The following is a 21,479-nucleotide window of genomic DNA, read 5'->3' as shown; positions in this document are numbered from 1 at the left end:
ATTACCCATAGTCCTGCTGGGCCCCCAGACTAAGGCAGGCGTAGCAACTAAGCTTCTGCAACCTGTGAAAACAGACAACCCAACCATATTTTTTTTCCTTGTCAATGTAATTCTTATTGTTACAGATGATGCCAGGATGGGGGTGAACCCAATAGCAAATTGGGGATCCCCTTGTCCTGTCTGAAGGGTAAGGAGGGGGAAAGGACAACCCCAGGCAGGTAACGAGTAGCTCATTGAAATCCATGGATAGCACAACAGTCTACCTGTGTGTCTCTGATTTCAGTAACATTTGAGGCCTACCTCAAATGTTTGTTTTTCTTCTTTCTGGTTCTTGCCCTTTTAGTTAGTTTTTTCACAGCATAGGTGTCAAACTCACAGCCATCCAGATGTTATAGACAACAGTTCCCATCATCCCCTGCTAGCAGTGCTGGCAGGGGCTGATGGGAACTGTAGTCCATAACATCTGGAGTGCTGCGAGTTTGACACCTATGCTTCACAGGGACAGTTCACTGTTTTGTGATGTGGGTGCAGTCGTTTAACGACACAAAACGCAGCTCCCCCCATCCCCTTTGGGACAGATTCTCCAGCTGTTACCTGAGCATCCTGGGCCTTTACTTTCCGCCACAGTTAAAGCAGCTTCAAAGGTCGGATATGATGTCTGGACAGCAGGAACAATCTGTACGCGTTTCCTTTCCCTCATGCAGCACTGGATGGTGCTGCCCTCTAGTGGGCATCAAATGGATCAAGTGCTTTTTCTATTTAATCTCTCTTAATCCAGCGATTCAAATTCATGTCTTCTTAGTCCCAAACACCCACCACCTCACTTCTTCCAGCCCGGCTTAGCTTTTAACAATCCCAGTGCGTCAGCCTAAATAAGCTACACATGGCAGTGTACCGTATATACTCATGTATAAGTCGACCCAAATATAAATCGAGGCACCTAATTTTACCACAGGAAACTGGGAAAACTTACTGACTTGAGTATAAGTCTAGGATGGGAAATGCAGCAGCTACTGGTAAATTTCAAAAATAAAAATAGATACAGTCGGGTGCTATTTGGGGGTCTCTGCCACTGACCCCCCCCCCCATCTCACCAATCCCAAGGTCTCTGCCACCGACCTCTCCATCCCGCAGCTTGTCCAGCTCACCCAGGTCAACTGGCTGTCACCCGCCAAGAGCTAGGGGCTGGCCGCTGCCAAGAAGAAAGCAGAGGAGAGCGAAGCAGAGAAGGAGGCTGAGAAAGCGGCTGAAAGGGGGGAGGCAGATAAGAAGGCAGTAGAGAGCGAAGACGGGAGAGGGGGAATGCCATACAAAAATTAAGTGAGACCCTCACTCGCTTATAAGTCAGCACAAAAAATGTGCTGAAAAAGTAGACTTATACACGAGTATACAAGGTAATTAATAGGGGGTGGAAAGATAAAGAACAAAAGCCAAGAGAGAAAACCGTGAAGGCTAACAATAATAGCGAAGGCAGCCAAACCACTATATGATAAATCTCTTTGTCGTCCATTCTGCCATCTTCCTGCTTTTCAACTTGGTTTAACTTAACTTAAAAGGAAGGAAGAAGAGGGACCCAGCCGTCACTTTCAAAAAGTCACCAAAGAACAGGGTGTCCAACTCCAGTTTCTCGTAAGTGATTTCAAGGACGTAACGTGGAAGCGGATTATGTCAGTTTCTGGAAACAAACACCAAATTGAATGGTGATGGAGGGAGAGAATTTGGACTCGTCTTATGTATTCACTTCATTTATACCCCACCATTCTCTCCAAGAGAGACCCAAGGCGGCTTTCAATGTTCTCTCCTCCATTTTACCCGCACAACAACCCTCCAAGGTAGGTTAGGCGGATTGGTCCAAGGTCGCCCAGCAAGATTTCATTGCAGAGTGGAGGTTTGAATCTGGTCTGACACTCTTTAACAATCGCACCGACCGCAGCATACGTGATTGCATGCAAAACGGGAAAACTTCCTCGGCGCTGAAAAATCTTGGGAAGGCAAACGCCAACTCGGAAGGGGCCCCGTTTTCAAACACACGATTATTACCACAGGCCTCGAATGCCTTTGCACGACGACCTGGTAGGCAGGCCTCTTAAAATACCAGAGGTTGTCCAGTGGGAGCATGATGGACAGTGAGACAGCTCAGCCACAGCTGGATTAGTGAGCTACATAACTGGTAAATCAGTTAAGAAGAAGAAGAGTTTGGATTTCTATCCCCCCTTTCTCTCCTGCAGGAGACTCAAAGGGGCTGACAATCTCCTTGCCCTTCCCCCCTCACAACAAACACCCTGTGAGGTGGGTGGGGCTCAGAGAGCTCCGAAGAACTGTGACTAGCCCAAGGTCACCCAGCTGGCATGTGTGGGAGTGCACAGGCTAATCTGAATTCCCCAGATCAGCCTCCACAGCTCAGGCGGCAGAGCTGGGAATCAAACCCGGTTCCTCCAGATTAGATACACGAGCTCTCAACCTCACACACCAGAGGAAGCTATGATTTGGTGCTCACAGCAGAGTCCCTGCTACCCTAAAAAAAACCCTAACCAGTTAAGCTTCATTTTTCACACACACAACAGGTCCAAAGTGACAGAGCTCAGCCAGCTGTCGGTTTTCTGGCTGCAAATAGGAACGGAGAGGAGAAGTCCTGGGAAAAGGCAACCCAAGACGGTGTCGGTTCGTTCCCCCGCTTGGAAACCGACCATTTGGCACCGTTCTCAGTCTTACAGAACCACAAAGGATTAGACAGGGTCAGGACTGGGAGATCTCAATCTCGCCGGCGTATCTAAGAGGCGCGAAGCAGCAGAGATTCCTCCCGTTTTGCTGAGCCGCTGCTGGAATTCGTGGCAGCGTGCCCTGGCGGTGTCTGCAGGTGCAATGGCTAGTACGTCTCTCCTACAGTTTTCCCTCCTCGGGAGGCACACACGAGCACACACCACACGAACAAGGCGCCGCAAAAACACACAGCTGCGCAACACGGCAAGCAGAGAGCAGCAAAGCTGGTCCGGTCAGTGCTTTCCTTGGCCCTTGACTTTCAGACCACAGCCCTTGGAGTCCCGCCGCCGTCCCCTTCTGCTCACCTTTGCCTAGCAGCAGTTTGACCCACGGCGCTGGGCTCACCTCCCATTGATGAAGCAATCCTTTCTCCTCTCCCCCAGGAGGACCAGCCGAACCACCAGCCGCCTGTTCCTCCTGGCCCTCGGCCTGAGGATTGCAACAGCTGAAGCGCGACCTCCTGAACCCGCAGCAGCTGTTAAAAATTCCAGAGGTTCAGCCAGAGGTGGGATCCAGCAGGTTCTCACAGGTTCCCGAGAGTAGGTTACTAGTTATTTGTGTGTGCCGAGAGGGGGTTACTAAGTGGTGATTTTGCCACGTGATTTTTGCCTTCGTTACGCCCTTCCTCTCAGCAGTAGCGCGCAGGACTTGAAGCAGTCTAACAGGAGGTGCACCGGCGTGCATGGCAGCCTGCGCCTGCGTGCATTCGTTTCCCACCCGAGGACTGGCGCAGCGGCTGCGTCCTTGCCCAAGAATGCCCCGCCCCTGGAATGCCCGGCCACGCCCCCATCGTGCCCCGCCCAGCCCCATTGGCGCTACGCCACAGTTTGAATCCCACCACCATGGGAACCTGTTACTAAAATTTTTGGATCCCACCATTGGGTTCAGCGCAACGAGCTGCAGGCACACAAGACGCTTGCAAAACGGCTGCGGAACCGTTTTCCTGCTTTGCGGAATGAGCTCTTCCGACAGGGCTTTTAAGCGAGCAGAGTTCCACCGGCCCCTCTCCTCCACTGCATCCAATGGGCAAATTTGCTCCAGGGCACGATTTATCTCCCTTGGCGCCCCAGCCGTGGGACCAGGGCAGCCAGAACAAAGCGATTTCCTTGCCTGCCCCAGACTGCTGGAGCAACATCCCAGAACCCCCTAACCTCTTTAGCCACACTTTTTAGTCATGGAGGGATTCGACTGGTCGGTTGCCCTGCAGTGGACATTTGTGGGATTCCTGAGTGGCTGAAAGCCAAGGCGCTCCGGCCAGGCCTCTGCAACCCGTCAAAAGTACGGGATCGTGGAGCTGGGCTCCAGTTAGAAGCTGGGCAAGTCACGGTGGAAGAGAAAAAGAGTTTCAGGTTTATACCCAGAGGTGGGATCCAGCAGGTTCTTACAGGTTCCCGAGAGTAGGTGACTAATTATTTGTGTGTGCCGAGAGGGGGTTACTAATGGGTGATTTTGCCACGTGATTTTTGCCTTAGTTACGCCCCTCCTCTCAGCAGTAGCGCTCAGAACTTGAAGCAGTCTAGCAGGGGGTGCACCGGCGTGCGTGGCAGCCTGCGCCTGCGTGCATTACGTGATTCCCGCCCATGGAGACCGAGCGTATGGCGGCTTTCGCAAGTCCCTTGCCACAGCCCCGCCCAGGAATGCCCCGCCCCCGGAATGCCCGCCCCCGTCGTGCCCCACCCAGCCCCATTGGCGCTACGCCACAGTTTGAATCCCACCCCCATGGGAACCTGTTACTAAAATTTTTGGATCCCACCACTGTTTATACCCCACCTTTCTCTCCTGTAAGGAGACTCAAGGTGGCTGACAAGCTCCTTTCCCTTCCTCTCCCCACAACAGACACCCTGTGCGGTAGGTGGGGCTGAGAGAGTTCGGAGAGAACTGTGACTAGCCCAAGGTCACCCAGCAGGAGTGTGGAAACCTGTGCTTCCACTAGGTCCTAGGAGAACCCCCCCCCCCCCGCCCCACAAACACATACACCAACATGAGTCCCTTACTAGACAGAGGCAGGACATAACGATTCTTGTCAGTCTCCTGAAGAGGCGTGTATTTTAAGGGGAGAAAAGGGAGAAGCAGCACTCACATACTTGCAACGTTAATGATAATACTTGGTATTTTTATAGCGCTTTCCCAACAGGTTCAAAGCGCTTCACGTACAGCATTTCAGCGATCCTTACAACAACCCTGTAAGGTAGGCCGGTACTTATCTCCATATCGCAGGCGGAGGACCCCTCCCCCCCCCCCAGGCAGAGGGTCAGCGGCTCACCAAAGGCCAACCAGCGAATCCGTGGCTGTGCCAAGGCTTGAACTGGGGGGGGGGGGGGGGAGCTTTGGTTCATCGCTCACGTCCCGCACCAGAGCGCAAACTCGTGGGAGTGACAGAAAATGCTCCAAAGAGCAACCTTAGCCACAACCAGGTTCTCTTGGAGCTCCCAGAAAGGGTTAACTCCCCCCGCCCCACCCCTTTATTTACCCTTGCTGCCCGGGGCACTGTGACCGTTCCGTCAAGACAACCCACCAGTGAAGAAGGGACTCTGTCTTAGCGGTGCTTCAACCCCCCCACCCCACCCCCCAAAATCAGCAACAAATATGACATTTACCCCTCACTCATACACATAGCGTGGGAAGTCTGGAAAGCCAGACACGGAACACCTGAGACATTATTGCTAAATACGAAGTCAACTGGGCCGGCCCGCAGCTCAGTAGACTTCTGGCACAGGTAGGGCAGAACTGAAGAGGTTCAAAGGCAGGGTACTTTTCCGGAATAACTCTTCCGCACCCACCTGGCCTGCGTCTCTCGACGTCCGCTCATGCAAGCCTGGGTCCCTGTCACTCGGTAGGGTTTTTTGTGTTTTGGGGGAACGCTGGCACAGTACTGGGATTTGTCCGAGAGGTCCGGACAATGGTGGAAAGGCCTACCAGGAAAGACCGCCTGGTTGCTGCTACTGGTCTTTCCTGATGGACGCAGGGGAGTGTTGAGATGTGTTCCTGGGTATCCTCCGAGTGCCCCCAAGACACCAGCCAGGCCCCGCGACCAGCACGAGGGTTCGGCAGCTTGCCTGCCTTGGCACGTATGCTGCGGGATTCTCCTGCACCAACGTAAGCAATGCAGAAGTCGCATGGGAGGTGTGTGTGCAAGCCAATGCAGAAATAAAAGAGTTCCCTAAAAACAGAAAATGTGGGGGGGGGAGAGAAAAAACACTTCTGTTTCCAAGAGGATCCCGCCCAGAAGCCCAGCCCTTGCCTCGAGCCTTGGTTCAGTGGTCCCACGAAGGACCATTCCCAAGTTGGTGGAGAAAGATGTACGTTGCTGTCCACTGCAGGGCCTGTGACCGTACATGGATGCATAAAACTGCCTTACTGAGTCCAACTGCTGGTCTCTATACGCTCGAGACTGTCTTCTCCGACTGGCAGCGGCTCTCCTGGGTCTCAGGCAGAGAACCGTCACCCCCCACACCAGCTACCCCAAAATCCTTTGAGCGGGAGGGCCAAAATTGCTGGGGGCTTCCAAGCGCAAACTGTGCGCTCTGCCAATGGGCCGCGCCCCCTACTGCCTTAAGCCACGCCCTGAGATCTTTCACTCAGGTGCCTCAGTTCTCCACAGCAATGCTCAGAGATTTCAGCTTGTCAACGCAGGCTGCTCTCCCTCACCCCCGGGTGTTTTCTTGTGTGCCAACACAATCCATTTTTTGGTGCCCGTCTTTCGCTCAGCTAGCAGATTCATTTTGCAGCGGTAGTTCACTGCACCCATTTTGCAGCGGTAGTTCGCTGCACTCCATCCATCCATCCATCCATCCATTTTGGGAGCCCCCCCCCCCCCCCCACAAAAGCTGGCTCTCAGAGAGTGCACAAGGACCCTCCAGTGGATTCTGTAGGCTGGGGTGTTCTTCCTTCTACTGATATCCCAGAGAGTGATGCCTGGAACACAAGAACGGGACCTAGCTGCCGCGCTCGCCTGTTTTCCTCCTCCTGTGTCGCCTTCAGCTAGAACAGGGGTAGGGAACCTGCGGCTCTCCAGATGTTCAGGAACTACAATTCCCATCAGCCTCTGTCAGCATGGCCAATTGGCCATGCTGGTAGAAGAACTTTGATAGGTATGTGGCTCGTTCAGTATCCTGGAGAGCCATGAGTTCACCTCTGAAGCTAGAAGAACTGCCTTATCTTCAGGGCAGGAGGACGTTTCCGGGAATACAAAGTTCAGCAGCAATCATTTATATCCTCCCCGCCTTGGTTTTTGGAGCCCAGTCAGGACGACCCACGGAAAGTGCTGCGTGTGTAACTTCCTCCCATGTTTGAGTACGTGGGGAGGTCCCAATCCACGAGAGCTCAGGCCTGCCTGGCAGCTCCCAGGACCCCTCTTTATCCCCCCCCCCCGGAACAGTGCTAAAAGTGGCAATTTGGGGGGTACACGGACAGTCAGCCCAGCGGCGTTTCTCAGCCGTGCACTGGGCAGGGAACAGGAATCCTGTTAGTGCAAGAAGATCGCTCGTGATGGAAACAATTTCCTTCTGTCAGGAAGCGGAGAGAGGGGACAGGCCCCAGCCGGCACCTCCATCCTTGGCAAAAACGATCTGTGCTTCGTTTATTGGCATTTTGCACCAAAACCAAGATCCAGGTGTTTTCGTCTTCTTCTTTTTTTGATAGGTGGAGAGAACCGGCAGCAGTCTGAAGCGGGAGTGCCCCTAGAGGAGAACGCAGGTTCAAGGAAGAAGCCGCCGTCCCGCAACACCTGTGGGCGCCTCAGAAGAAACGCTGGTCATCCCCCCCTCCGATTCTTTTGGCGCCAGAAGACAAACAGCTCCCAGGTCTTCGGTGGCTGAAAAGACTTTCAGGGATGGGATGAGGGGCCGCCCTCCCTGGACAGTCGAGCTCTTGGCAACAACTGCGAGCACCACGGCTGTCTGGGAAAATTTGTCCCAGAGTTTGCATTCCGGGCCAAGTACAGGGACTCAGACAGAGACACTTCTACGATGCCGGAAACAAAGAATTTTGGTCCAGGAGTGATGCGGACAAGGAATACGCCTGCCCTGTACTCACGGCGGCCAGGCTAGCTACTTGGGGTGGGCTAGGTTCTGAGTGCCCCTGCTGGAACCACAGTCACCTGGAAACAGAGAAGGCTCAAGTTAGCAGGACGTAGACCAATCCCGCAGGGAAATCTGACTGCCCTGTTGCATCGGTGACCTTACTGGTCATAAGAACATAAGAACAAGCCAGCTGGATCAGACCAGAGTCCATGTAGTCCAGCTCTCTGCTACTCGCAGTGGCCCACCAGGTGCCTTTGGGAGCTCACATGCAGGATGTGAACGCAATGGCCTTCTGTGGCTGTTGCTCCCGATCACCTGGTCTGTTAAGGCATTTGCAATCTCAGATCAAGGAGGATCAAGATTGGTAGCCATAGATCGACTTCTCCTCCATAAATCTGTCCAAGCCCCTTTTAAAGCCCTAACTCCCAGGTTTAGTGGAGTGGCCATCACCACCTCCTGTGGCGGCATATATTCCCAAAACACCAATCACACGTTGCGTGAAGAAGTGTTTCCTTTTTATTAACGATCCCTAATTCTTCCCACAATTGCATTTTCAATGAATGCCCCCCTGGTTCTAGTAAAATTTGTGAGAAAGAGAGAGAAAAGTTCTCTCCATTAGGCATTTTCTACCCTCATGCATGAATTGAGCCCCACTTGTAGACTTCAATCCTTATCCATCTCCTCAGCCTACTCCTCTCCCAAACTAAAGAGTCCCAAAGCACTGCCCAGCCCTCTCCCCTCGCTGGGAAGAAGGCGCTCCAGTCCCTCAATCATCCTTGTTGCCCTTCTCCTGCACTTTTTTCTATCTCACTCAATATCCTTTTTTTGAGATCTGGCTGACCTAGGAACTGGACACCTTGTCAACTTCCAATGAAGTTGCATCTAAGCCATGTTACTGGCTTTCTGTCTGGCATGGAAGAGTGCATACCGTGTTTTGAATACTAAGGAGCCAGTGTCTTATATTGATTTTTTTGCTCCCAAAGATGCGCTATGTCTTATTTTCACCTAGAGGGATGTCTTATATTTCTGTACATTCTGTTAGGTCAGAGTGGGCATGCTTCCAAACAAAAAAAAACTTTTACTTTCACGTCTTACTTTTTTTAGGGGGGATGCCTTATATTTCCACACACTTACCGGCAGAAACCCTCTACTATCAGTACTTATTTTCCGGGGATGTCTTATATTCGGGGAAACAGGGTATTTAAATGCAGCCTAAAATTGCAGACTCTCCCGGCTCTTTGTTTTTTAAAAAATTGATTCAGTAGAAGAAGAGTTTGGATTTATATCCCCCTTTCTCTCCTGTAGGAGACTCAAAGGGGCTAACAAACTCTTTTCCCTGTAGATTAGGTGGGTGGGGGCTGAGGAGAGTTTTATCAAGCTAAAGAATGGGAAACTCCCTTGCATCTCCCAATTGATTTAAAGTGTCTCAAAGTCCCAAACCCCAATCCTGTGAAAGAACAATATGTTCAGAAGTGGAATTTGATTTTGCAAATTAAGTGAATTCTTAGGCGTGATCCACAAGCAGAGTTCGGCGCATTGTCGTCTCAAAGGGCCATCCTCCAGTCCAAGGGAAGGGGAAGGCTTTATATCCTCCCTTTCTCTCCTGTATGGAGACTCAAAGGGGCTTACAATCTCCTTCCTCCCCATCCCCACCACAACAAACACCCTGGGAGGTGGGTGGGGCTGAGAGAGCTCCAAAGAACTGTGACTAGCCCAAGATGACCCAGCTGGCATGTGTTGGAGTGCACCAGCTAATCTGGTTCCCCAGATAAGCCCCCACTGCTCAAATGGCAGAGTGGGGAATCAAACCTGGTTCTCCAGATTCGAGTGCGCCTGCTTTTTACCACTACACCACGCTGGCTCTCCTCTGCCACAGACCTCAGAAAGTGGCTGCCAATAGAACGGGATGCTGCTGAGCTACATGGCTTGATGCAACTTCATTGGACCAGTAAGGTCACCGATGCAACATGGCAACAAAGAAGGCTTCCTGGCAGTGGCGTACCGCCCATTGGGCAAAGTGAACATAGAACATAAGAAACCAGCTGGATCAGACCAGAGTCCATCTAGTCCAGCTCTCTGCTACTCACAGTGGCCCACCAGGTGCCTTTGGGGGCTCACATGCAGGAGGTGAAAGCAATGGCTTCTGCGGCTGTTGCTCCTGAGCACCTGGTCTGTTAAGGCATTTGCAATCTCAGATCAAAGAGGATCAAGATTGGTAGCCATAGATCGACTTCTCCTCCATAAATCTGTCCAAGCCCTTTTTAAAGCTATCCAGGTTAGTGGCCATCACCACCTCCTGTGACAGCATATTCCAAACACCAATCACACGTTGCGTGAAGAAGTGTTTCCTTTTATTAGTCCTAATTCTTCCCCCCAGCATTTTCAATGAATGCCCCCTGGTTCTAGTATTGTGAGAAAGAGAAGAAGTTCTCTCTCTCTGTCAACATTTTCTACCTCATGCATAATTTTATAGACTTCAATCATATCCCCCCTCAGCCGTCTCCTCTCCAAACTAAAGAGTCCCAAACGCTGCATCCTCTCCTCATAAGGAAGGTGCTCCAGTCCCTCAATCATCCTTGTTGCCCTTCTCTGCACTTTTTTCTATCTCTTCAATATCCTTTTTTTGAGATCGGAGGCTGACCAAGAACTGGACACGAGACTCCAGAATGTGATCGCTTACCACTGCTTTATAAAGTGGGCAGTTGCCCAAGGCGCAGAAATTTTAAATCACATGGGTGCACCTGATTTCTGAGCCCCACCCACTCTGGCTAAGCCCCGCCCATTCTGTACAGTGGCCCACAAGCCACCAGAGGCAGAGCAGGAGGACGGGGAGCTCTGCCTGCGGTGAACTTGGGCTGGTGGGGCTGTCCGGGAAGGGTGAGTGCTGCGACTGGGCTACTCCGCCTGGGGGGGCTCAAACTCAGGTTTTGCCCAGGGCGCCAGTTTGCCTAGATACGCCACTGCTTCCTGGTCCACGTCACCTCCCTCCCAAACAAACGTGGGCTACTACAGTGTAAACACAGACTCCCCAGTTCCCAGGCACTGAGAATGGGTCCTCTGAGCCCTTTCGGAGCCTCCCTACCTCTGGGGCACGCGGGAGAGATAGTCCCGATTCAAAGAGCAGAGCTGTTGTTCCAGGCGGAAGATGCGGAATGCCAGATAGGAGGAGGACACGACCAGGAGGCAGATCCTGAGAGCAAAGACAGTGTTTAGATCAGTAGTCTGCAACCTGCGGCTCTCCAGATGTTCATGGACTACAATTTCCATCAGCCCCTGCCAGCACGGCCAATTGGCATAAAAGCCGAGCAAGGAATTTTAAACACACACATACCTGGTGGGGACAAAGGAGGGAGAATAATTTTGCAGCATCAGACTAGAAAATCCTGGACTGGCAGAAAAGCAGACTCCTCCCCCAACCACACCAGGTTCCATTTTGCAAACGGAGCTGAACTAGTTTACATTTAGCGTTCTGCTTGTGGCTTTCGGTGCAGGCGCTGGGTCCAGACTAACCGACTTACAACACAAGGAAGACTTTCAGCAACTGGTAATCCGACGCCCTCAGCTCGGCTCTGTAGCTCTGCTCCACCTCTAGCTCCTCCTCTTCGGTGTTTATTGCACTCTCTGGAACAACAGCAGAGACAGAAAGATGTATGTATCATAGGCACAACAGGACAACTGGCGTGGCGTAGTGGTCAAGAGCAGGTGGACTCTGATCTGGAGAACCAGGTTTGATTCCCCACTCCTCCAACACGAGTGGCGAACACCTATCTGGTGAACTGGGTTTGTTCTCCCGCTCCTCCACCTGAGTGGCGGAGGCTTATCTGGTGAAATAGATGTGTTTCAACACTCCTACATCCCTGCTGGGTGACCTTGGGCTAGTCACAGTTCTCTCAGAACTCTCTCAGCCCCACCTACCGCACAGTGTCCGTTGTGGGGAGAGGAAAGGAAGGCGTTTGTAAGCCGCCTTGAATCTCCGTACAGGAGGGGGGGGGGGGTGAATCCAAAAGGCGATAACGCTGTATTTTACGGTTTTAATGTTGTTGTTATGGCTTAAGGAGCCCATGTTATTTATGTATTGTTTATAATATTAGGACTAATAAAAGGAAACACTTCTTCACGCAACCTGTGATTGCTGTTTGGAACATGCTGCCACAGGAGGCCACTCACCTGGATAGCTTTAAAAAGGGGCTTGGACAGATTTGTGGAGGAGAAGTCAATCTATGGCTACCAATCTTGATCCTCTTTGATCTGAGATTGCAAATGCCTTATAACAGGCACCAGATAACTCAGGAGCAGCTGCTGCAAAAGGCCCTAACTTTCACCTCCTACAAATGATAATCCCAAAGGCACCTGACTCCTGCGAGCCTAACTGAAGTGCTGAACGGATATGAACTTCTGGTCCTAATCCAGCAGGCTAGTTCTTATGTTCTTAATTGTTTCACATATTGTTATTAATTTTGATGTTCACCGCCTAGATCCCTTAGGGGAAGGGGCGGTATATAAATTTGAAGATAAATAAAAATAAATAGAAAGAGTGGTCAGGCCGGGCAATGCATTTGAACATCCCAGAGAATGGTAATCCATTAGAATTTTTCAAACTGATAAATTGGATAGTGTCATGTAAAGAATTAAGTCAGTTAAGCAGGGAGTTCACTATTGTGTGATCCTTCACCACCATAAATAGTTCATCTATGACAGTGATGGCGAACCTTTTCGAGACCGAGTGCCCAAATTGCAACCCAAAACCCACTTGTTTAACGCAAAGTGCCAACACGGCAATTGAACCTGAATACTGAGGTTTTTGTTTAGAAAAAAACAGTTGGCTCTGAGGCGTGTGTTACTCAGGAATAAGCTTTGTGGTAGTCGGTGGCTCTGCTTTGCAGCAACCATGCAACTCTTCCAATGGGTGAATCACAACCCTAGGAGGGTTTACTCAGAAGCAAGCCCCATTGCCAGCAACCAAGCTTGCTCCCAGGTAAAGGATCGCGCTTTAGTTCTTCACATGAAAATCAGTGGGGTTTAACAGGGCTTATCAGGGTCACCTACACTGCTTCCCTAAAACTAGGTCTTAGGTTTAATGCTAATAATCAAGCCCAGTTGCCCAGACCAGCCTAGATGTGTTTGTGGGGGGGGGGGGGGACTCTGTTTGCACGTGCCCACAGAGAGGGCTCTGGGTGCCACTTCTGGCACCCGTGCCATAGGTTCACCACCACTGATCTATGAAATGTCTGTAGGAGAGGGATGGGGAGGGGTGCCATGCAAGGGAAGGGGAGTGAGGGAGGGGATGGGATGGAATGAGGGGTGGCATGCAAGGGAGGCGAGGGAGGGGGAGAGCAGTTCCCAGCCAAGGACTGCGATACCCCTGGTCCTACACATAACACACAAATACACACAAAGCTGCCTTGTACTGGATTACACCAGGTTGGCATTCTTTATTCAGACCGGCAGCCTCTCTCCAGGGTCTCGGGGACAGGCCTTTCACACCACTCGATCCCCGATCCTTTTAACTGGAGCTGCCTGGAATTGAACCTGGGACCTCATGCATGCAAAACAGGCACTCTGCCACTGAACCACAGCCCCTCCCGCTACCTGATATCAGAGGCTCTTCAGAGTTGCACGAACTCTCCTTGGTGCTGAGGCTGCTGATGGAAGCCCGGTGGATGCACTGGAAGCCCGCGTCCGGGAGGGCCAGCGAGAGCGTCGCCGGGGAGCCTTTCCTCCACTTCACTTCAGGGACAATCACCTCCTGTGGAAAGCACAGGACGCGAGTCACCGACCACGGAAAGCGACAAGGCTTTAACCGAACCGTCAGCCCACCAACGGAAGAGCGACTCAAGCCGGAGGAAAGCGCCAAATTTTGCAAGATGGAGCTAAAGGACGGGGTAGGGCAGTAATGGCGAACCTTTTCGAGACCGAGTGCCCAAACTGCAACCCAAAACCCACTTATTTATCGCAAAGTGCCAACACGGCAATTTAACCTGAATACTGAGGTTTTAGTTTAGAAAAAACGGTTGGCTCCGAGGCGTGCGTTACTCAGGAGTAAGCTTGGTGGTAGTCGGTGGCTTTGCTTTGAAGCAATCGTGCAACTCTTCTAATGGGTAAATCATGACCCCAGGAGGGTTTACTCAGAAGCAAGCCCCATTGCCAGCAACCGAGCTTACTCCCAGGAAAAGGATCACACTTTAGTTCTTCGCATGAAAATCAGTGGGGTTTAACTGCGCTTAACAGGGTTACCTACACTGCTTCCCCAAAACTAGGTCTTAGGTTTAATGCTAATAATCGAGCCTAGTGGCCCAGGCCAGCCTAGATGTGGGGGGGGGGGGGGGGGGGGGGCTTCTGTTTACCCACGTGCCCTAGAGAGGGCTCCCTAGATGCCACCTCTGGCACCGTGCCATCACGCCGATTAAGCCATACCACTGGGGTAGAAATTATCCATCCCGTTGCGGACACCGATGTAAGTTGGGGTGGTTTGATTTCTGCACGTGGGGATCTGGGTCTTACCAGCGACACCGTGTCCGGCTCTTCCGTCAGCTCTTTCAAGCTCAGACTCTTTTTGCTCGAGACCTGCCGAAGACAAAGATGCAAATGACGCGACTTGCCCGTGGCCAGAGGCGGGTCCTCTGAGGACCGAAAGGCCTGCGGTAGGCCTGCTGGCAACTCTTGAATCAAGGATCTTGGATGTGTAGCCGACACATTTGGAGCATGCCCAGCAGAGATGCCTGATTGGGTTGTTCACAGTGAATTAAAGTTCTGCACTCCACATCGTTAAGAGTGTCAGATTAGGCCAGTGATGGCGAACCTATAGGCCTGTGTTGGCGAACCTTTGGCACTCCAGCTGTTATGGACTACAATTCCCATCAGCCTCTGCCAGCACGGCCAATTGGCCATGCTGCCAGGGGCTGATGGGAGGTTATGAGCCCTGCTAACTAGATAAAGTCGCCACACCTACTGCAAACCACCATCTGTGAACTTGCAGAGCTGATGGGAATTAGCAGTCCATATGAACGCATCTGGAGTGCCATAGGATTGCCCTTACCTTGACTATAGTGCATTAGGAGTTAAAAGCTTTCGTGTATCTAATCTGGAGGAACCGGGTTTGATTCCCAGCTCTGCCGCCTGAGGTGTGGAGGCTTGTCTGGGGAATTCAGATTAGCCTGTGCACTCCCACACACGCCAGCTGGGTGACCTTGGGCTCGTCACAGCTTCTCGGAGCTCTCTCAGCCCCACCCACCTCACAGGGCGTTTGTTGTGAGGGGAGAAGGGCAAGGACATTGTCAGCCCCTTTGAGTCTCCTTGCAGGAGAGAAAGGGGGGATATAAATCCAAACTTCTTCTTCTCTTCTAGGATGTGGGGCCACCAGGTCCGAGTCCCCACTCTGCCACTGAAACTTGCTGAGTGACCTTGGACCAATTATTCGATCTCCGTCTAACCTATCTTGCAGGGTCGTTGTGAGGAAAAACCAGAAGTATGTCAGCCCCTTTGGGTCCTGACTGGGGAGGACGTTGGGAGTATAAACGAAGCGAATAAATAATTCCTGGTTCCTCCTGAAGACCCTCCCAACCCTGTCCTCCCTCAAGGTCTTGAACCCCAATGATTTATTTATTTTTGTTTATGTATCAGATTTAATATACTGCCCCATCCCAAAGGGCTCTGGGTGATGTACAACCAATAAAACAATCACATTAAATCATGATCAATAAAACGACATTTTTAAATACCAAGGTAAGCGCGGTAACAACAGCAGTTCCAACCTCCATCTGCAAAAAATCGGAGTGGGAGCCCCAAATTTTGAATGGAATATGGAGCCCTTGGCCAAGTGGCACCTTCAATGGCCCGACCCCCCAAAGACTGACAGAACAACTTAGATCTTGCAGTTTGGGGTCCAGTACTTGCTCAGCCAATTCTGTCTTCGGTGCAGTAAGAATGGTAACATTCTCACTCAGGGTTAGGGATGGTTTTACCATAGAATTTGGCACACTAAACCCGTTAGCTTCTAATACAGTGATGGCGAACCTTTTCGAGACCGAGTGCCCAAACTGTAACCCAAAACCCACTTATTTACCACCAAGTGCCAACATGGCAATTTAACTTGAATACTGAGGTTTTAGTTTAGAAAAAACGTTTGGCTCTGAGGCGTGTGTTACTCAGGAGTAAGCTTGGTGGTAGTCGGTGGCGTTGCTTTGAAGCAACCATGCAACTCTTCGAATGGGTGAATCATGATCCTAGGAGGGTTTACTCAGAAGCAAGCCCCATTGCCAGCAACCAAGCTTACTCCCAGGTAAAGGATCGCACTTTATTTATTTGCATGAAAATCAGTGGGGTTTAACAGTGCTTAACAGGGTTACCTATATTGCTTCCCCAAAATTAGGTTTAATGCTAATAATCGAGCCCAGCAGCCCAGGCCAGCCTAGATGTGGGGGGGGGCAATTTGACAAAACTCTATTTCTGTGCTGCCCACAGAGATAGGTGCCACCTCTGTCACCCGTGCCATAGGTTCGCCATCACTGTTCTAATATCTGGCTGGTGTCCAGAAAGGAAGTACTTTTAATAGAACGACCATTAAAAAAATGCTAACTACACTTTTCTTTAGCCCCGTAGCTGTAGGTCACAGCTATGCTCTATGTTTATTTATGTAATAAGAGGATTTCTTTGGGTGACAGAACTGGGCGTAATGGGGCTACTTTCATTGATCATCAACAAAGCAGGCTGGAGGCTTCTTTTTCTACAAGGGTTCTTTTTAAAACCATGGCATTTATCCCAGAGACTAAAAAGTTCAATACAGAACCCTCCTCGTGCCAAAACTTTAAGTGTTGCCATGGCGAACTTATAAATAATATCCAGGCGCACCATTCAGGCCAATGCATTCCAATCAGGTTGGCTTCACTTCATCGGGGAATGACAAATGGCTCCACATCACGAAACAAGAGCCAGAATCTATTTCTCTATGGGAGTTTGGCTGAGCTTTTAAGAAAGCCGGGAAGAGCCTCACAAGCCCCTGAATGGAACAAGGAACTACGGCTCGGTCAAAAAGCACACATTTTGCACGCAAAAAAGGGGGAGGTTTGAGCCCCAACAATCCCAGTTAAAAAGTTGTCAGCTGACGGTGGGGCGGAGAAAGCGTTCCCTAGCGGAGATTTGGGAGGCGCCACATAAGCACAACTTGTCAATAAAAGCCACACAGGCAAAATGGTTCCATTTTCTTTATTTCCCCCCTAGAAACTGTACATGTCAGTGGTGGCAAATCTATGGCACTCCAGATGTTCATGGACTACAATTCACATTAGCTCCTGCCAGAGTTATATTACCCCCTTTCTCTCCTGTATGGAGACTCAAAGGGGCTTACAATGCCCTTCCCTCCCCCCAACAACAAACACCCTGTGAGGTAAGTGGGGCTGAGAGAGCTCCAAAGAACTGTGACTAGCCCAAGGTCACCCAGCTGGCATGTGTTGGAGTGCACCAGCTGTCCCTGGTTCCCCAGATAAGCCTCCCACAGCTCAAAGGGGGGGCAGGCCCGGGAATCAAACCCGGTTCTCCAGATTAGAGTGCACCTGCTCTTAACCACTACGTCACTGCTGGATCGAAGCCTGGCCCTTGCTGCTCCCATCTCCATAGGCCTGAAGCTTGTGGTCAGTTATAGAATACAGTTGTGTGGCTGAGCTATATAATACAGCTCTGTGTCCACTTTATGGACTGACCAATAAGACAAGGCGAGCCTGCTGAAAAGTGAACAAAGGAATCTCCACGTGTGCCACTTTGCTGGCTTATCAAGAAGGGAATGAAATGTTCTCCAGATAGTGACTGATAGTTTGTTTGGGCTAGGACTTTTGCGTGGGGGTTACCTGCAGGTGGGTACAGACTCTCCGTAACACATCGTACACACTGTCTCTTGAGATCAGGGACACAAAGATGTACTGGAAAGAAAAAAGGAAGTTTTTAGAAAGTCATGAAAGGAGGAAAAAAAGTTTGTAGGATGGGAGGCCGGGCAGGGGGCACCCCTTCCGCCCCCAAAAGTCCTAAATTCACAGAGTCACCAGTGTAGTGAGTACGAAAATCTAAATCCGGTCAGTCCCACAGTTGGTCCACGTTGCTCACCTTTCTGCTCGCGTTGGTGGTGATAGCCAATCCGTTGGGCAACAACCGGGCCGTTTTGTGCTTCTTGATCAACTGGACGGAGACGACGGGAATGACCACCTCAAATGGAAAAGAAAACGTTTTATTTATTTATTTATTTATTTATTATTTAGATTTTTATACCGCCCTATCCCCTAGGGCAGGGGTAGGAACCTGCGGCTCTCCAGATGTTCAGGAACTACAATTCCCATCAGCCTCTGTCAGCATGGCCAATTGGCCATGCTGGTAAGCTGATAGAATATAGTCCTAATGGTATCTGGAAAACGCAATTCTACCCGAGCTCTAGTAGTGTACAACAGACTAATACAAAACAAGTTCGGGAGCAAAACTATACAATTAAAACAACAGCAACCCATAGAAGCTCCATCGTTAAAATATACTAAATTTCATTAAAAACAGCGGTAATACCATAATAGAAGCTAGCAGGTGCTGCACAAATGGAAGGAGAGAACAACAGAGAAGAAGAAGAGAAGAGTTTGGATTTATATCCCCCCTTTCTCTCCTGCAGGAGACTCAAAGGGGCTGACAATCTCCTTGCCCTTCCCCCCTCACAACAAACACCCTGTGAAGCCCAGGAGCTAAGAGGCTCCGAGGCTAGCTAGCTGACTAGCCCAAAGGTCACCAGACAGATGGCGTGTCTTGAGGTGTTTGGATAATCTGAATTCCCCAGGTAAGCCTCCACAGCTCAGGCGGCAGAGCTGGGAATCAAACCCGGTTCCTCCAGATTAGATGCACGAGCTCTTAACCTGCTACGCCACTGCTGCTCCAGGGGCGCTGGTGACCATTATCTGCAGAAGAGAAATGTTCTGACCCTTTTTACTTAAATGTAAATCACATTGATTTCTTTAGGCCTAGATTTCACATGCTCCAGGCTGCAACCTCAAGCACTCTCCAGGAAATGTGAGTCCCAGCCAAAGGGTTTGTTCGTCAACAATTATCCTGTTCGGAAAAGGTTTTTCTCAGATAGGCAGAAGCGAGGCAGCGAACACTCCTAGTGCCAAAATGCATCCGTCTAGTGCAGTGGTTCTTAACCTTCCTAATGACGTGACCCCTTAATACAGTTCCTCATGTTGTGGTGACCCCCAAACCTACCTTTTATCCATTTTACAGATGGAGAACACTGAGGCAGAGAGAGTCTTGGTGACCCTGTGAAAAGGGTCTCCAGCCCCAAAGTCGCGACTGGGTTGAGAACAGCTGGTCACCATGAGTGTTTGGTCAGCCAGATTACTCCCCAGAAATAAATAATAATCCCTTCACAGCTTTAAAGATTGTTTGATGGTCCAAGAAGGACCTCGGGGTTAGAAGTCAGTACTCAGTGTCCAGGATGTAGGCGGGAAAAGCAAACATATCGGCCTCCGATAGAGCAAAGGAAATGATCCAGGCAGTCGCATAAGAAGTTCAAGGGTGCTGTGAAAAACAACACAGGGATGCCAAGCGAAGGCTTTCACGGCCCCGAATAATAATATTGTCCAGCTGAAGGCTTTCCGGCGGAATAACTGGAAGTGCTGTGGTTTCCGGGGCTGTCTGGCCGTGTTCTAGCAGCATTCTCTCCCTGGCGTTTACGCCTGCATCTGTGGCTGGCATCTTCAGAGGATCACCACAGAAAGTGCCAGCCTGATAGCGGCTGTCGAAGCTCTTCTTACAACCTTCAAAGCTACAGCACCCAAACTCGATCAACCAGCGGGAGAATTTGGGGAGTTAAAGCAGCCTGCTTCCTGTTTTATCTTCATCTAAATAGGCAGAGCGTCTGATATGAATAGCTGGGCTTTTTTTAAAGGAAGTCTGTGCTAAAAATAGGAGGAAGTTCCCGATCCAACTGTGGCATTGAGCAGATCACTTCCAAAAAGGTACAAGTCTCGTAGGGAGACTGGAAAGCAGAGGTGGATTCTCCCATTCGCCACAGAGACGGCCTTTGCCTCGAAAGCATTTTAGCTTTAAGGCTTAAATATACAGAGAAATAAACATACAGGCCAAAAAAAAAGTGTTTGCTTCCACCAGGTGACCTTACACCTTTATACTAAGAAATATGGACTATATGAATATGGAATATGGACTATATGAAACTGAAGCTTTGTCTCTGAAAAAAGGATTGGCAGGAATTGAATGGACTAAGTGGTTATTGATGTTTAGTTATAAATGTTGGAAGACTTATATTGTATCTTGAAGAACTCTGTCAGTAAAATGGAGGAAATGTAAATACAAGTAGAAGTGTTAAGTTGATTAATTATATGTAAGATCGATATATAAGATTGGATACAGCCAGAGTGCAAGGTGTGTATTTCTTAGTATTTAGGCTGGTGTTGACATTGCACTCTTAGAGATAGTGGTGACCTTACACCCGTGGTGAATCCTTGTGAACGCTTTGGATCACTCCAGATCAGTCTCGCAAGCATGGACTACAATTTCCCATGCTGGTAGGGCTGCAAGCATGGCAAATTATGCTGAGTAGTCCTGATGTGTACATCCTGGAGTGCCAAAGGTTCGCCACCACTGCCTTACACCTTTTCCATCCGGACTATGACTGCACAAGAATTAGGAGCTTTCCCACTCAAATCAGCCATGGAAAGTTGCTGGTGTGGTCTGACACCCCATGACCTATGGCAGAGTCCAGCCTCCAACCGCGGCTGCACAAACCTTTTGACCGCAAAGACGGACAGGTTTCCACCCAACTGTGTTAGACAGAAGCCTTCTGCCATGTTTCTCTTGCTGGCTACTGTCCTCTCCCTCAACCTTCCTTTTCAGAGTCCCTCATTTATTTATTTTCAAGCAGCGAATCTGAATTTCGGTCACTGCATCCAGCGTGGTGTAGTGGTTAAGAGCAGGTGCACTCTGATCTGGAGAACCGAGTTTGATTCCCCACTCTGCCACTTGAGCTGGGGAGGCTTATCTGGGGAACCAGATTAGCTTGTGCACTCCGAACACATGCCAGCTGGGGGACCTTGGGCTAGTCGCAGTTCTTTGGAGCTCTCTTAGCCCCACCCACCTCACAGGGTGTTTGTTGGCGGGGGGGGAAGGGCAAGGAGATTGTCAGCCCCTTTGAGTCTCCTTGCAGGAGAGAAAGGGGGGATATAAATCCAAACTCTTCAGTCACCACAGAGGTGGTGCATACAGGTTTTGGTGGCCTGCCCTCCACGCAGTTCTTCCAAATTCACACCAAGTTCTGTAACAAACCACCTGCTTTGCCCTCGCTGCTGCTAGCTTACCTTGATATCTTTTCCAAAAAGGTTTGCATAGAAACAGAGCCAGTTTGGGGAAATGTAGAGCCGGCCTTGGATGAGGATGTCTCTCTGGAGGGCGCAGGAGCAGACTGCAACGAAACAGGAGGATTGCGGCAGCTTTAATCTCTAAACCAGACTCCAAAATCCCAGACACGGACCAAGTCAATTGCTCAGCTCCAACGGAGCAGCTTTTGGGCATCAACGTCAAGGAATGAGTGTTGCCCGTCACCCCAAGCCCCTCCTCCCCAAATCCTCCACTGATCACCACACGGGACAAGAAAACTGCAACGGCAACACAGCCTGCAGTGAGTCTTTTGTCCATATAAGCAGAAACAGTCCCAGTTCAGCC

General features: G+C 50.4%; 1 protein-coding gene across 4 annotated transcripts in view; it reads right to left on the bottom strand.

Annotated features, from left to right (window-relative positions):
- Positions 1-6,907: 6,907 nt before the first annotated feature.
- Positions 6,908-21,479, bottom strand: part of GRAMD2A (GRAM domain containing 2A) — a 62,732-nt gene continuing 48,160 nt past the window's right edge. For all 4 annotated transcript variants that reach the window (XM_048481960.1, XM_048481962.1, XM_048481963.1 and 1 more), the window contains 8 exons: positions 21,116-21,219; positions 17,874-17,972; positions 17,621-17,692; positions 14,283-14,345; positions 13,371-13,527; positions 11,300-11,402; positions 10,864-10,971; positions 6,908-7,858 (listed from right to left, as the gene is read on the bottom strand). In XM_048481960.1, the coding sequence (XP_048337917.1) occupies positions 7,855-7,858; positions 10,864-10,971; positions 11,300-11,402; positions 13,371-13,527; positions 14,283-14,345; positions 17,621-17,692; positions 17,874-17,972; positions 21,116-21,219 (710 nt within the window). In that variant the 3' untranslated portion in view covers positions 6,908-7,854. The remainder of the gene's footprint in view (positions 7,859-10,863; positions 10,972-11,299; positions 11,403-13,370; positions 13,528-14,282; positions 14,346-17,620; positions 17,693-17,873; positions 17,973-21,115; positions 21,220-21,479) is intronic.

This window comes from Sphaerodactylus townsendi, linkage group LG17, assembly GCF_021028975.2.
Source record: "Sphaerodactylus townsendi isolate TG3544 linkage group LG17, MPM_Stown_v2.3, whole genome shotgun sequence".
Classification (NCBI taxonomy): Eukaryota; Metazoa; Chordata; class Lepidosauria; order Squamata; family Sphaerodactylidae; genus Sphaerodactylus; species Sphaerodactylus townsendi.
Note: the sequence above shows the minus strand (reverse complement) of the source record. Positions and strands in the feature narration are given on the sequence as shown.